At 41.9% G+C, this 14162-nt stretch overlaps 1 protein-coding gene across 6 annotated transcripts in view; it reads right to left on the bottom strand.

Annotated features, from left to right (window-relative positions):
* The window catches only part of kcnab1a (potassium voltage-gated channel subfamily A regulatory beta subunit 1a), a 108058-nt gene that overhangs the window by 11443 nt on the left and 82453 nt on the right, over window positions 1-14162 (bottom strand). For 5 of the 6 annotated variants that reach the window (XM_056440700.1, XM_056440704.1, XM_056440699.1 and 2 more), the window contains 6 exons: window positions 8924-8961; window positions 3420-3499; window positions 2356-2400; window positions 1436-1480; window positions 263-306; window positions 40-126 (listed from right to left, as the gene is read on the bottom strand). In XM_056440700.1, the coding sequence (XP_056296675.1) occupies window positions 40-126; window positions 263-306; window positions 1436-1480; window positions 2356-2400; window positions 3420-3499; window positions 8924-8961 (339 nt within the window). The remainder of the gene's footprint in view (window positions 1-39; window positions 127-262; window positions 307-1435; window positions 1481-2355; window positions 2401-3419; window positions 3500-8923; window positions 8962-14162) is intronic. The other variant, XM_056440703.1, reaches the window with a different exon arrangement.

Raw genomic sequence — 14162 nt, 5'->3', positions numbered from 1 at the left:
GTAACAGGAACACAACACATCAGCTGTAATACGACTCACCCTCCATGGGAGTATTGCTGTCAGGGCGGTTGGCAAAAACTATATCTACATACTCCAGCTGCATCCTCTGTAAAGAGCCTGTGAGACCTGAGAGACACGGAGAGACACACAAGGCCGAGATCACGGAGGGTCAATGCAGTAGAGAAGAACATTCATTTATTTAAGGTTTAAGAGTCCAACATTGTTGGTTTGTCTATCTGGTGTGTGTGTGTGTGTGTCTTACCTTCAATAATGTGTTTCCTGGACAGTCCTCTTTCTGTCTCGGCTCTGATGGGGCAAACACAAACCAAACAATGAGCTTCCCTGTACATCTTTTTCAGTCATTAATTCCCTTTAGGTTCTGGGGCCATTGTTGTCTGTGTACATGTTGGACCCACAGACAAGGCTGTGGGAGGAGTTAGATCTCATCTCTGTGCTCTTGTGTCCTTCTTGTAAAGTGTAACGTCATGTTACCAACCATGTAAAGGACTGAATAGACAGCATGAATGGGTGTATGAACCATTTTATTTGTGTGTGTGATGCTGCGTTTGTGGCATCGAAATAACTCAAATATGATCTGAACGTTCTGGTGCTTAATCAACTGTAAAATAGTCATCTATAGTAACCTGTCATTTCACTTTCCAAGAAGAGTGAAAGTCATTTTTAAATCACTTTTTGACCTTGAGAACGTTTGGATCGGGCTGTTTTATGGAAATGGATCAGTGCCTTTTCATCTGTTTAACATCATTATGCAACCAACTCCTGGAGAGGTGAAGGACTAAACCTTCCCCAGAGAGAAGTAGAGTGCTCAGGAATAACTTACTCCTTATCTCCCAGTTGGACACTCGGCTAAAGAGTGTGTGTGTGTGTGTGTGTGTGTGTGTGTGTGTGTGTGTGTGTGTGTGTGTGTGGGTGGTTAATGTTCTGTCTACTGCATTTGGAAGTAAGTTGTTCAGGTTGGGAGAATCAACTATTATCGTCTTTGAGCAGTGTATGCTGAAGAGATATGTAAGAAATAATGTACTATCATAAAAATTAACCTCGACTTTATCCCACTATATTATAAAAAAGAGGTCGTGTACAGAGATCAGATTTATGTTCATCGCAACAAACTGCTTTCCATAGCAAGGATATACTATCAAGATTTCCCTAATTGTAAGTATATTATATGACTGATTATTTGAGAACCAATTTGTTGTTGCAGTTTTCCGTGTGACTGAAACGCTGCTCCTCTGAAGGACTTTGAAGCTTTATGACGAGATATTCTCAAATGATCGTGTCCGTGTGAGAGGAATGCTTTGCGTGATGTTCTCTGGCCAGACCTTGGTCTCAATGAGGCTTCCTCAATAAATAAAACTTAACCAACCACTCATCTGCCTTCAGGCATGAAAATCAGAGTTTCTTTTTTTGAACTTACTTTCCTCCCCAGAAGAGTTTAGTTGTAATGACCATACTGGATCGCCTGGGAAAGAGCAGAGAAATGAGAAGATTCCAGCAGAATGCGTGACACATAAAGCATTGTACTTCATCGCAACCAAGGATAAACTCAACACATTATGTTTCATCAAATCACAATTACAGAGTGGCTAATTGAATGGGCACAAATCAATACATGCAGTGGATGTGACAACTGAAGAAGGTCATTCCTTCACTTCCAAGTCTTCACTCTGTAAACTCGTGACGACACTTGGAGACAGAAATGCCAAACGTCCATCGTGTCTTTACTGCCCAAGCATCAAGTGTCAATAATGACACCCGAGGCAGGAGACAGACATTACGACCGTGGAGACGGTCGTGGCCTTCTCGGGGGAACTTGCGCTGCATAGAGAACAGTGCAAGCTGCTGGTTGACGTCCATGTCTGTGCTGAGTCGTAAGCTTTATGCTCCCGAGTGTCAAAGACAAAAAATTGGTGGAAACAATCTTAATGCGTCAGTCCAGTCGTTAAAGATTTCAGCTCGCTGTCAGTTTTACTCCAAGCATAAGCTGCACAATAATGAGACGGCAACATAATGATCCATCAGGTACTTCCTAGTACTACGAGCTACTTCCCCTCATACTGTACGTCTGTCTTGTGTGTTTCTGACACAGTTGATACATAATAAACTACGCTGAAGACTGAGCGTGTTGAAATAGCTTTGTAAAGTGAATATTTGAGAACAAAATGCTTGTAACTATTTCATGCTGCTGTATTGTGATGGAATGTATGTGTGTGTGTGTGTGTGTGTAGAAATACACCAATTACTGCAGATAAGGAATGTAGTCAAATCTGGAACGGACACAGCAGATAGTCCAGATCTCACCATGCACGCACACACACACATGTATGTCACCATTACCTCCAGCACTTCTTCTTGATAATGTTTCCTAGAATGACTTCGGCCCTGCAAGGCAATATAAATGAGTTGGCGTTATTAAATTGCAGCTTGAATTCATAAACATTCGTTCTCCAATATCAACCCTGAAATTCATTGATATCAAATTAAACTACCCACTGTGCATTGAAAGGTTGGCAGAGCACTGGTTCCAGAAATAGGTAAGATGGTGCATTAAAACAAGACAAATGGACAGAATTTGGCTTGTTTTTGACAGAATTTTTTTTTTTTTTTTAATGTTTTTTTAATGTTATGTTTTCTGGTACACTACAATACAGCAAAAGGAAATTACACCTCATTGGTGGATATTTTAGCTGAGAGAAAAAAATCAAACCCCACTGACACCACTGACCAATTCTAATAAGCATCGTTATGGTAACTATCCCAAATTTAAATTAGTTGAATGCGAAGCAAATGATGGAAATCTTCTCACTTGCCCTGATAAAGCCTGCACAGGCTGCAAAAGTGTTTTGCAGGATTTTTCGTCACGTTTGTGTCAGATGGTTTAAATAAATAATACATATCAGATTCTGCTAATTAGTTCACAACGTAGGCCATTTAGCGCTGCGATGCACTTTGTTCTAACACAAATAATTACAAAATATTCCTTTAATCCTTAAGAATAACCTAAAATTCTGCATGAATAATCATATTGAACATTTCTATTATTTTCAAAGAAATTCCAAAAGCACAGACTCGGGTTACTTCAAGGAGCTAAAAAAAACTAATAATCAATAAAAACAATGACTCCAACCTCACATTAACATCAGTGAGGTCCAAGTGAAAAATATGATGCATGACGAGTGTGGAAACCTTTTCTCAACTTGCACGACACTCCAGATACTGGTTCACTAAATGAGTGAAACTAATTAGACTCTGCATATATATACACAATATGATCTAAACATGAATGAGAACTTTAAAAAAACAACTCTTTGGAGCCACGCTCTTGCCAGACGTCTGCATCTGATCACACCAACCTGAACTAGGAACAAGGGAGAGGTCATTTGGTTTGGCTCGACACCCACCTGCCGCCTGCGTAGACCTCAGCTGTGTCGAACAGGTTGACTCCACTCTCATAGGCAATGGTCATCAGCTGCTCGGCAACCTGACAAGTGGTCAGGACACACAAACAAACACAGCTATAGCATTGGGCATATGAATATATTAAATACAAACAGTAGTGTGTCCACAGCTGTGGCGTTCCAGGTTTACTAATAACATTATCGATGAAGAAAAACATGGCACGCCACAAAGTCTCGCTGCTCCATGATTTCTTTGATTTTTATCATTTCGGGCAAATTTTAGACTGAGGCCTCAGAGAATAAGTATTGTTTGAGTGCAAGTCAATAGAACATACTCAAAACACCACAGCAACATGCAGTAGGGGTGCAAACTCTCTCATAGCCACAAGAGCTGAATGAAAGGGACACAAGTGAGAGACGAAGGCCAAACAACACTAAGAATGCACAACCAGGAACACAACCAATGTGTAACACCCGGTTCTGTTTCTCCTGTGTTCCGTGTCTCCTATGTCTCCTATGTCTCCTCTGTGTCTTCTCTGTCTTAATTGTTTAATTCCCTGCACCTGCCCTCAGCCACTCTTGTCTCGTTACTGTCTGATGTCGTACACCTGTTTCCCCCCCTATATATTGTGTCAGTCTTTCCCTTGTAGTCTCTAGTTCCGTGTCTTTTTCCTGTCATCCTGTCTGTCGTATCTGATCCTGCCTGCTTCGACCCTGCCTGCCCTGACTGACGATCCTCTGCCTGCCCCTTTTGGACCTTGTTTTTTTGTAAACTGTTTTGCTTTTTAAAGAGTGCTTTTTTTTGTTATTTATATTGCGTCCAGCCTGTCTCTCTGCGCCTGAGCCTCACCCCGTCACAAAGACCTGACACATTGTGCCATAAAACTAAAGTGTGCGTTAGATTCCGTCTCTTGAAAGCAAAGGTGTCTTCTGTGGTTTTACATAAACCTTCTGCTGAACACAAATTATTCACAAACTGAAAAGTACAGTGCATTGTGTTGTACTCGTTTTCAGTAAATAGCACGTTTGCAGCTCATACGGAATAGATGATTATGTGAATGTATAATATGAGGAGAGGAGATATTCCGGGCTCGGCAGTGACAATAACAACGTCCGGCCTGGAGGAACTTATCTATTGAATCAGAACCGCCTGTAGAACGGTCAAATCACCGTGACGTTGTCTGCTGATGTTCGAGATCAAGCAAAGGTGTGACCTTTTAGAATTCTGTAAGGAACTATTTCTGTCACTCTTCATGTGAACAACTGAGTGCCCTTAAACAATTTCACGCCTACCCCTCTCTCCATGATGGCCGATTTCGAATGTAGACGTTAAGAAAAGCTATAACACTTAAAACTATAGCAAATTGTATAAACTGGTTCTGTTGGAGCATGACCTTCCCCAGAGCGCTCAGCTGGAGGCTGGGCTGGCTTATGAAACCCCAGGGAAGCAGGCATGGCCCAAGAGGGATCTGTGCACAGAGGTTTAACAGGAGTGCCCTTTATTGCAACTATGCAATAAAATGTTAGATGTAATTTTTAAAAAGGCTGAGAAAATGATGTGACAAAAGTAAAATAAAGAAAACAAATGATAATAAACGATTGAGGTACTAAAAAGTGAGAGCCAGTAAACTGGTCTGTAAAAGAAACCTAATGATATTCTTAGTACCAGTACTGTCTTTACTATATCTCATTATCACCGGATGCAAACGCTCTGCTTTCAGAGACAGTCGAATGGGCATTGAGGGAGGAAATTAAAGGGCCGCCAGAGTTAGATAATGGCGAGGTTAAAGAAAGTCGGGGTCAGTAAAGGAGAGAAAATTTATTTTTGCCGAGGAAAGGATATAGATGATAAAGATAAAGAAAAAGTTAGCAGAAAATGTAAGAAGTTATCAAGTGCTGGATGGGCAAGGTAATGGAAAGTGGAGATCATTTCACAGTGGGTAATAAATGTTTTGCAGAAAAGGTTCGGAACATGCTGAGGACAGCTTTATGGAGACAAACGGCGAGACCAGCAGAAAGTCCCATCCAGAGAGCCGGGATGAGGGTGATAGAGTCTGTTTTAAAGGGCGAGTGGCCTTTGCTGATTGCTCATTCACAATGAGTCGCGTTGTCGGTTAGAGCTCAAAGCGACATTCACAAGGGATTCTGAAGCATTGCTGCTTACACCGATTTTTTACTTCTGGCCATTTTGGACAAACTGAATGCGACTAGTGGCCTTCAAATGGTGCAGTATCCTTTTATAAAAAAGGGGGACAATCTGTCTGCAACAGACAAACTCAGACACATGCACTTCTGCCCTCACCTTTGGAAAAACACTGAGTCACTGCAGAAATGCATCTGGCTACGCTTCAGGCTTCTGTCTTTGTTTTATTCTGGGGCACAAAAGGTTTGGTTTCCATACACAGAACAGCTACGAGTGAGGGAAAATAAATGTTTCATCTCTCACAACCCCAGAAGCAAGGCATTGGTAGCCTCCCACATACTACCCACACAGCCTTAAGATGATTTTACGGCTGCGCTGCCTCCTCCCCTCCACACTCCCAACATCAAAGTTGAAATCGACAATTCACTTTTGGATTTATGGATCCATTTTTGGCCTTTTTGAATGAGTAAGTAATGTTATCTTGCAGCCCACCGTCCCTCTTGTGAGCGTTTTGTCTGGGAATGTGTTGCTTCCCAGACAAAGTGAAGCAAACTTAGTAGTCCTTTGATGAGGTAAACATACATCTTTCAATGAGCTTATTCTTAAGTGAGAAACCGTCCTGTCACTCTGCATGAAACACATTAAGCGAGAACATGCAGGTGATTAGCTTAGCTTAGCATCAGCACAGGGAAGTAGTGAGAAACGGCACTTCTAAAGCTCTTAGGCCATCATTTTTGAATGACTGACACAAATAGAATGGGACCATGCTTAATTTGATCAATGACACCTGTGTTTAGATTCGATATTCCTTTATTATTCCCACAGTGGGAAATTGCAGGATTTACCCTATAAGTGCCGTGAAAAGGGTCTTTTAGGCTCAGTTATTTCCTGGCATTTGCTGTGGTTTTCTGCCAAACTCAGAGTGAGGTCAAGACCGGGCTATTAATCAAAAGTAACTCAATTTTACCGTTTTTTAGGGGGACAACACTTTCTGAAAAGTATACGAACTGCAATGTAATCAGGCATTGACATTTGCGTCGACTTAAAGTGCTTGTGTTTGCCATTGATATGCTCCGATTGTAATTAATAATATCTGACATTATGGAAGGAATGTCGCTCAAGGCAGAATATTGTTCTGAAATCTTGTGAGGCGACGAGTTGCCGGCGTTGAAACGCGAATGTCTGCCGGGCAGAGTTTGGTGTTGGAGTACAGGAAGCGTAGGTTTTAAATGCCATGACTGAATATTCTTAATATGTTCATGTGGTTGAGGTCTTTGAATTCGATACTCATTGTCATGTTCTGTGTGTACAGATGTGACGTGAATGAGCTCTCGAGGTGACGGTTTGAGTATTTGCCGAAGCGAGCCATTTCTCTCAGTTTCAAGTCATTTTGGTCCGGTTGCTCTGCAGCTTTCAGCAGTCCGACCTTTCCAATATGCCTCATTAGAAATTATACTAATTAAAAAGGGAAAGCTGAGACTTCTGTTCGATGTCTGCATGTGTGTTTGTGTCTGTCAGTGTTGTGCCTTACTAAGTGCATATTTAGGTGTCGGCTCTAGCTCGTGGGGAGAGTGGTCGTCCACAAGGTAACCGGTTCAGTCCCCGCTCTCCCCATAGTTGCATGTCGAAGTGTCCTTGAGCAAGACACTGAACGCCCAGTTGCTCCCCGGGCGCTTCACTGCAGCCCAATGCTCCTTAAAGGATTTCTTAATGAGGACATGGACACTGAACTCTGCTGAGGACAATCTAGTTTATTTAAGGTGGTTTTGATAACAACATTAAAACGGGCATTCAGCTGTTGTGTGGTCGCACCACCAAAACCCACGAGACCCTCTTTTTGCAAAATTGACTCTTTTTTAAAAATGTTGTCAAAAAACTGAGTCAACAAGTTTGGATTTTAAACAGTTCCCTTCTGACTTGTTCAGTGATACCAGAGACATTGATTTGGGGACATTCACAATAAGGGAGAGAAGAGGGATGCTAAGCTTTTAGCGTACCATGCGAGTTGATGGCACTAAGCCTTCAGGTAAATTAAATAATACTGTGAGTTTACCGGTTCTGTGTCCCATGGGGTGAGATTAGTTCTCCTCCCCCCAATCAAAGTGTGCGTGTGTGTGTGTGTGTGTGTGTGATAACCAAAAAACCACAGCATCAACATGCCTGTTAGAGTTCATCGACACAAGTGTAAAGGGGATTTAAGTATGAACACAAACACATAATGTGTTGACTCTAAGCATGACCCTTTATGTAGCATAACATTTTTGTCAGGTTCAATAACCTGAACCATCACACCTACAGTCTTTATAAAAGTTGTCCACCTGTGTTATTACATCATGAGGCAGCAAACTAGGCTATAGGCTAATTGAACCTGCAGGTGTTAGCGCTCATCACTCAGCTAATGGTGCGATCAAGGTAGATTGACAACAGGTGTGTATTCATTCATTGAAAGAGTGTGAGACGGACAACAGAAAAGAGTGTGGCTGAAACGCTTAACGCATCCTTTCCTTATTGATTCTGCAGGTTGAGTAAAACTCCATCGTAGAGCTTGCCTTCCAATTACAAAAGAGGCAGAAAAATGGTTGAACACTGCTCCTCGAATGTTCAGCCAACCTTGACGTACAGGCTGCATTTTCAAAGGTCACTCAGTAATACATTTAGCAATAGGTTTTGGGCATGAATAGTTTTTGGTGGGTGATTTCTGGAGTTCCAATTCTAGGGTATCACTTGTTCATCGGGGTTTGAACGTGAAGGCAGTGACAACCCGGTCTCACACCCAACTTCAAATACCAGCGCTTAGTCTGTGGCCCGCGGCGTCTGATCCAGATGCAAAGAAGCATTTTTTAGCATCTCTATGTGACTGGCTAGAGTGTCATAGTTTGATGCTTGGGGCCACTGACTAAGAGACAGTATTTTACGAGTTGGAAATGGCTCAGGACATTTTTCGTAGGGTTCTTCTGTCGTTGGAGTTCGTTCACTGTGTTTACATCAAGAAAACTTGAAGCTCCATCCACAAGCAAGATTATTTCATATGTTGGCCAAAGGATCTGAACATATAATACAGAGATAAAGCTAAAGTAAATTGTTATGTAAGAGACAGAGGTTGTTTGTCTATGTAATTCGTTCTTTGTTATGTTAGGAATGTTCTTGTTTAAACGTTGTGTTCCAGACCAATGGTTTATTACAATATCAAACATGTTCCACTGTGTTTTCTGCACAGGGCACTGGGGAACATGACATCAGGTGGACGTGTTTATACACACAATACATTAAACCCTCTTGAATACATGATTGCAGTACAACAACATATATCAATCAATAAGCAGGAGTCCATTCAGATTAAACAAACAAAGATAAGGAATCATACCTCGTCTGTTATCTGCCCTCCAAATGTCACCCATGTACCTGCAAGGAAGAGAAAGACATTTGAACATGAGGAAACATTGCTGGACATCCTGGTGTAAACACTACTACAGTAATCCCTGGATTAAGTTCCCAAGAGAAACATCTAACCATGGAGTTTCTGTTTTCCCTGGCATATTTGGAAGACCGTGTGTGTGTGTGTGTGTGTGTGTGTGTGTGTGCACATCTGACAACATGCTCCTGATTAAACAATGCCGATAAACAAGACACAAAGCTCAGCCACCTCAACCACAGGAGACCCTAAATCCTTTGCACACTCCCTCTCTGAGTTATGTATGCAGCTTTGTGGCGGTAGGAACCGTTTCAGATGATGTCAAAACTGTTGACAGACACGTCTGGTGCAAATCTGTAAATGCTGCATGACTTATAATTGTGTCCTGGGTTCCCTGGTAAGATATGAGATCCTCAATGTTTCAGTGCACTTTAAATGTGGCAAGAGAGGACCAAGGACTTTGTTATCCACATGAACATCGAGTATATCAGACCCTTTATTCTCCTTGTGAACGTTTTTGGGGGGGGGGGGGGGGGAGAGGGGGGGGGGTTCCTGAAACGGTGTGAGGTCCCAGGAGAGAGAAAACAATTGTATGTCTACATCTTGTAAAACCCTATGAGGCAAATTTTCAATTTGTTAGCAGTTCTTTTTCCTAAAGCTGAATGGTGTTCAGGTAAACAGTGAAACTCGAAGTAACTCCTGACAAAGAAACTGATGAGGTTATAACATAAATGGAACAATCACGTCATTGTTTGACTTTGTGGTGGGAGAAATGTTTCAAATTATGTGCTTCCACAACAACATATATACATAGGGTGTATTAAACTTTTTCATTGTGTTATATTAGGCTTAAATTACATCAACAAAGATGATTGAGAGGGCACACACAGCTCTCTCCCTCAGACAAGGGTCAACAATGCCAGTCATAGATAGACCCAGCGGCCTTGTGCTGCTCCAGTCTTAACCGGTAGAGAGGAGACTGCAGAGCAAGGACCAGGAGGCTCAGACACAATAACGATAAGAGAAGAGACGAGGGGGGAGACGTCAGCAAGAAACCTCCACATTCCTTAAAGTAACCAGCTTGGACTGGGACAGAGGTCAGACAGGGGTCACACTGAGTGACGAGAACTAATATGTAATGAGGGAGTGGACGGAGGCGGCACCTGCATTGAGGCTGATGTATAAATAATATGTCAATGTGTTTGTTCGGGGCTTGGGAAAGACAGATGTGGCGTTGTCTTTAATACCGGACCCAGACCAGGTTTATTTGTGAAACTGTTGGTTACAAATAAATCTACGTGAATTGAACTCTGATCCAAACTCTGTGTCCTGTGGGTGTTTGATTACTGAGGTCCAGAGGGTGAGTATTCTGTGGCGTCTCACCAGCAGTCAGATAGGAGAGAGATACAAGTTTATATGCATCAGGTGAAGAGATTAGTTAGAATGGACCAACAAGGAAGAAATCCAGCCACAACAACTTGATTTCAAATCACTTCACTGTCCACCATTTTATTTCCCCTCAGCCTTGTGTTTTCTACCTTAATATTTTCCCATTTTTATGATATTTCTGCAACGTAACCACAGACGCCAAGCACTTCAATCGAGAGCAGCAAGACAAAGCCATTCATAGGAGAAGAGAAGGAGAAAAGAAGTGAGTCAAGAAGAACATGCAGCGAGAAAATGATCATAGAGATTTTGATTTGGCAAGAGGTGTCAATTGTTTTTTTCCCACTTTGTTGTGAATCCTTTCGACCCAATTCAGTCTTGACTTCAGTCGCCTGGCAGCGTGATAGATGGCACGCATTTAGATTAAAGATTTCCTTTGGTGTCTCAGTTTAACCACCTCCTCACTCTCTGTTTCCACCTTGTTCAGCTTGTCTGCCTACAGATAGAAAGACTGGATTCTTTTGTTGGATTGTTTTTGTCTGTGGACTTGGCTTACATCTGGGAAACTGTACCTGAATGATCTAAATTGTGCACCCAGCCGGCTGGTCTCATCTAGCATTTTTAGCTATAAATATGAAAAATAATGTCATAATTCATAGGAGTTATCCATGTAATCAGGAATGGGGAAGTATAAAAAATATGCAACAGCCCCACACAGTGTGGGCAGGAGGGGCAGTGTAACTCTAACCCCCAACCCTTTTCCTAAACCTAACCAAGAAGTTGTGTTGCATGAATCTAATCCTTTCCTGTGGATACAGAAGTTTATTATGAAAATACTTTTTCCATGTAAAGCTGAAAAATGTGTTGCTGGCTTTTGCAGGAAAATGCAGGAAAAATGAGGAGTAACTTTTCATAGGACGCCATTCGAATCGTATGAGGATACGTTGGTCCAGGATCACATTTTGCCATGATGTCACGCACACACACACACACACACCCACACCCACACACCATCCTTTTTACCCACGTTCAGTTGAGTTGCACGGCCCTGTCTCCTGTACCGTTTCTTCAAGTTCTGACTTTTCTACTTCAATTGCGTTCATCTATACGGTTGTATCTACATCCGCTTCCGTCTCGTCTACTCTTTCAGCAGCGGCCTACCCGCGGTTTACGAAACAATAAACAATGAAACGCAGCACAATGTGACACAGCACAAACATAACACGTTTGACTTTTTTTTCTTCACCCGTTTTATATAATAGTACAAAAGAAGGCTTTTGAAAACTGCATCACAGAGATCAGCCTCACACATGATCAAAGTGTGTTCAACTTCTTTCTGACAAAGAATCAGAGATAATAGGCTTTGGCATTTGTTGCAAGGCTTTTGCATTTAGTTGCATCATATTTTACATGTTATTCATATTGCTGTTTTCACATGCTGCACAATACTACTGATCCACCACAATCATCCCAGCAGGACTGATAAATACATTGCACGGTGATTTAAATCCTAGTCAACGTTTGGAGACGATGTTCTATTTCAGCTGCAAACAATGAGTAGGTATATCAAGGTGAACATTACAATCAACTTCGATTGTTACTTTATTGAGGGTGAAAAGAATGGACCTTAAAATAATAACAAAGGCGATGAGTGAGTTATGGTCAAAGGCGGTGTGCTCGCCTGAGTACCGTGAGGATATGAAATGGCATTAGGATGGAGAGCCATACAGGTGTCGATTTTAACCGATGATGTTAAAGTGAATCAAAGTAGAAAACGAGATGTGAGGAAAACGAGGGCTGTAGAAGTAGCGGAAAAGAAGCCGTGGGCAACTGTGAATCAGTGGTGAGCAGGGTCTTCCATCGTATGATCGGCGGTTCGATCACGGCTTCGCTAGCCCATGTCGATGTGTCCTTGGGCAAGTCACTTAACCCCAAATTTCTCCCGTAGCAGTGCCTACGGTGTGTGAATGCTAGATACTCCGGATGGGCAGGTGGCTCCTTAGCCACTGCCATCAGTGTATCAACGGGTGTGAACGGATGAATGATGACACGTAGTGTGAAAGCGCTTTGAGTGGTCTGAAGACTAGAAAAGCCCCGTACAGGTACAGGTCCATTTACATGTTGGTCCATTCCGAATCTCCCCTGCAAAAGAACCTCAGTGAAAACTTCAAAACTGCAGGATTTTCTGGGAGAATCATTGAAACAATTCATCAGTCGATGGCACCGCAGCAGTGCAGCAAGCATGCAGGAGCCAATATGGACCTGGACATTGTGTTTTGATTCAGAAATCAATTCAGTTCCAATTAATTGGTGAGAGGATTTTACACAGTGGAAAGAGAATGTGACATTTTCCGATGCGTGTACATTTTACTGATTAAATTGTACTTTGCTGTAATCTGAAATGATCTTTTTGTTATTCTTAGTGCATATAACTGATATTGAATTGCGTAATTATGGGTTCCCCAAAGTGAACTTCCAGCAGGAAACAGAGGGAGCAGCACTTTTACTCGACAGTACTATATAGCACTGGTGTTATTGTCAAGGTTGCTGTGTACAGCAAAAATAGTTGGGATTCCTCCTGCATCTGCAAATGTCAAACGTGTTTTTCTTTGTGTATGTGTGTCCTCTTGATCTTGCCTGAGCACAGCGCTAACCTCTATCCAACCAGATAACAAGCTGCTTATACCAGAACAATGCCCACAGGGACAGAAAGCAACACACAAAAACATGAAGGAGGAAAAGTGGGAAAAGAGGGGAGGAAAGGTGAGCGTGAGTGAAATAAACAGTGATATCAAGAGTGAAAGAAAGAAAGGAAAGAATTCCTGTTAAGCTGGAATGTCTCAATGTTTATTTTCCCTCTTCCTGTCCAAACATTAAAAGAAGGAGTTGATGATGAGTTTAGATATGGATGGCGGGAGGAGAAGATGGATCAGAGAGGATGAGAGAGAAAGCTCAGTTCATAGAGAGAAAGACGGAGTGGAAGAGGTGGAGACCGTCAGGGCCGATCCAAAACTGCCAAGGCAGGAGTCTCATAATTCCGTAAATTTTGTTCTGCACGGTGTCCCAGCTGACAGGTTGTGTGGAATACTAATTAATCTGCCTCTTCAGATTCTCTCCCACATTAGCACACAGCAAATGAACCAAATCAGGAAGGAAAACGTTCTCCTAAAGTCCCACACAATATTGCATTATTACTGCTAATAATTCCTCAGACTACATATACGCACATTACATGTGTGTATACGAGTTATACATATTACATTACATTACATGTCATTTAGCTGACGCTTTTATCCGAAGCGACTTACAATCCTGTTACAATCATACACCGTAGACGCAGCTACAGGGAGCAATTCAGGGTTAAGTGTCTTGCTCAAGGACACATCGACTAGGGCGGGGATTGAACCTCCAACCCCCTGAAAGATGGACCTGCTACCCACTGACCCACAGTCGCCCACATATGAGTCAAATATGGTGAGATTTGTGTTTCACCCATTTAAAACTGTAAAGAATAAAGCCAGCCAACTAAAATAAAACATTATAAATAGACTGAAATGAAAGAAAGATCTTGCACTCAAACACAATTTAAATTGTAAAACAACAGCAAGAAGTGATGATCACGGTGGAAAGTAATAACTATCCATATGATTATTTCTTCACTAGAGCCGTATACATTGTGAGTCAGCTGATGGCTGATTCTACTGACAAAGTGCAGCTCATTAAACACATTGACGTGGTAATGGTTGATTAACATACACAGCACTGAAGCTGTCAACTTTTTTCTAAATTAATTGAAAATGTATCT

The sequence above is a fragment of the Pseudoliparis swirei genome, chromosome 20, assembly GCF_029220125.1.
Source record: "Pseudoliparis swirei isolate HS2019 ecotype Mariana Trench chromosome 20, NWPU_hadal_v1, whole genome shotgun sequence".
In the NCBI taxonomy this organism is placed as follows: Eukaryota; Metazoa; Chordata; class Actinopteri; order Perciformes; family Liparidae; genus Pseudoliparis; species Pseudoliparis swirei.
Note: the sequence above shows the minus strand (reverse complement) of the source record. Positions and strands in the feature narration are given on the sequence as shown.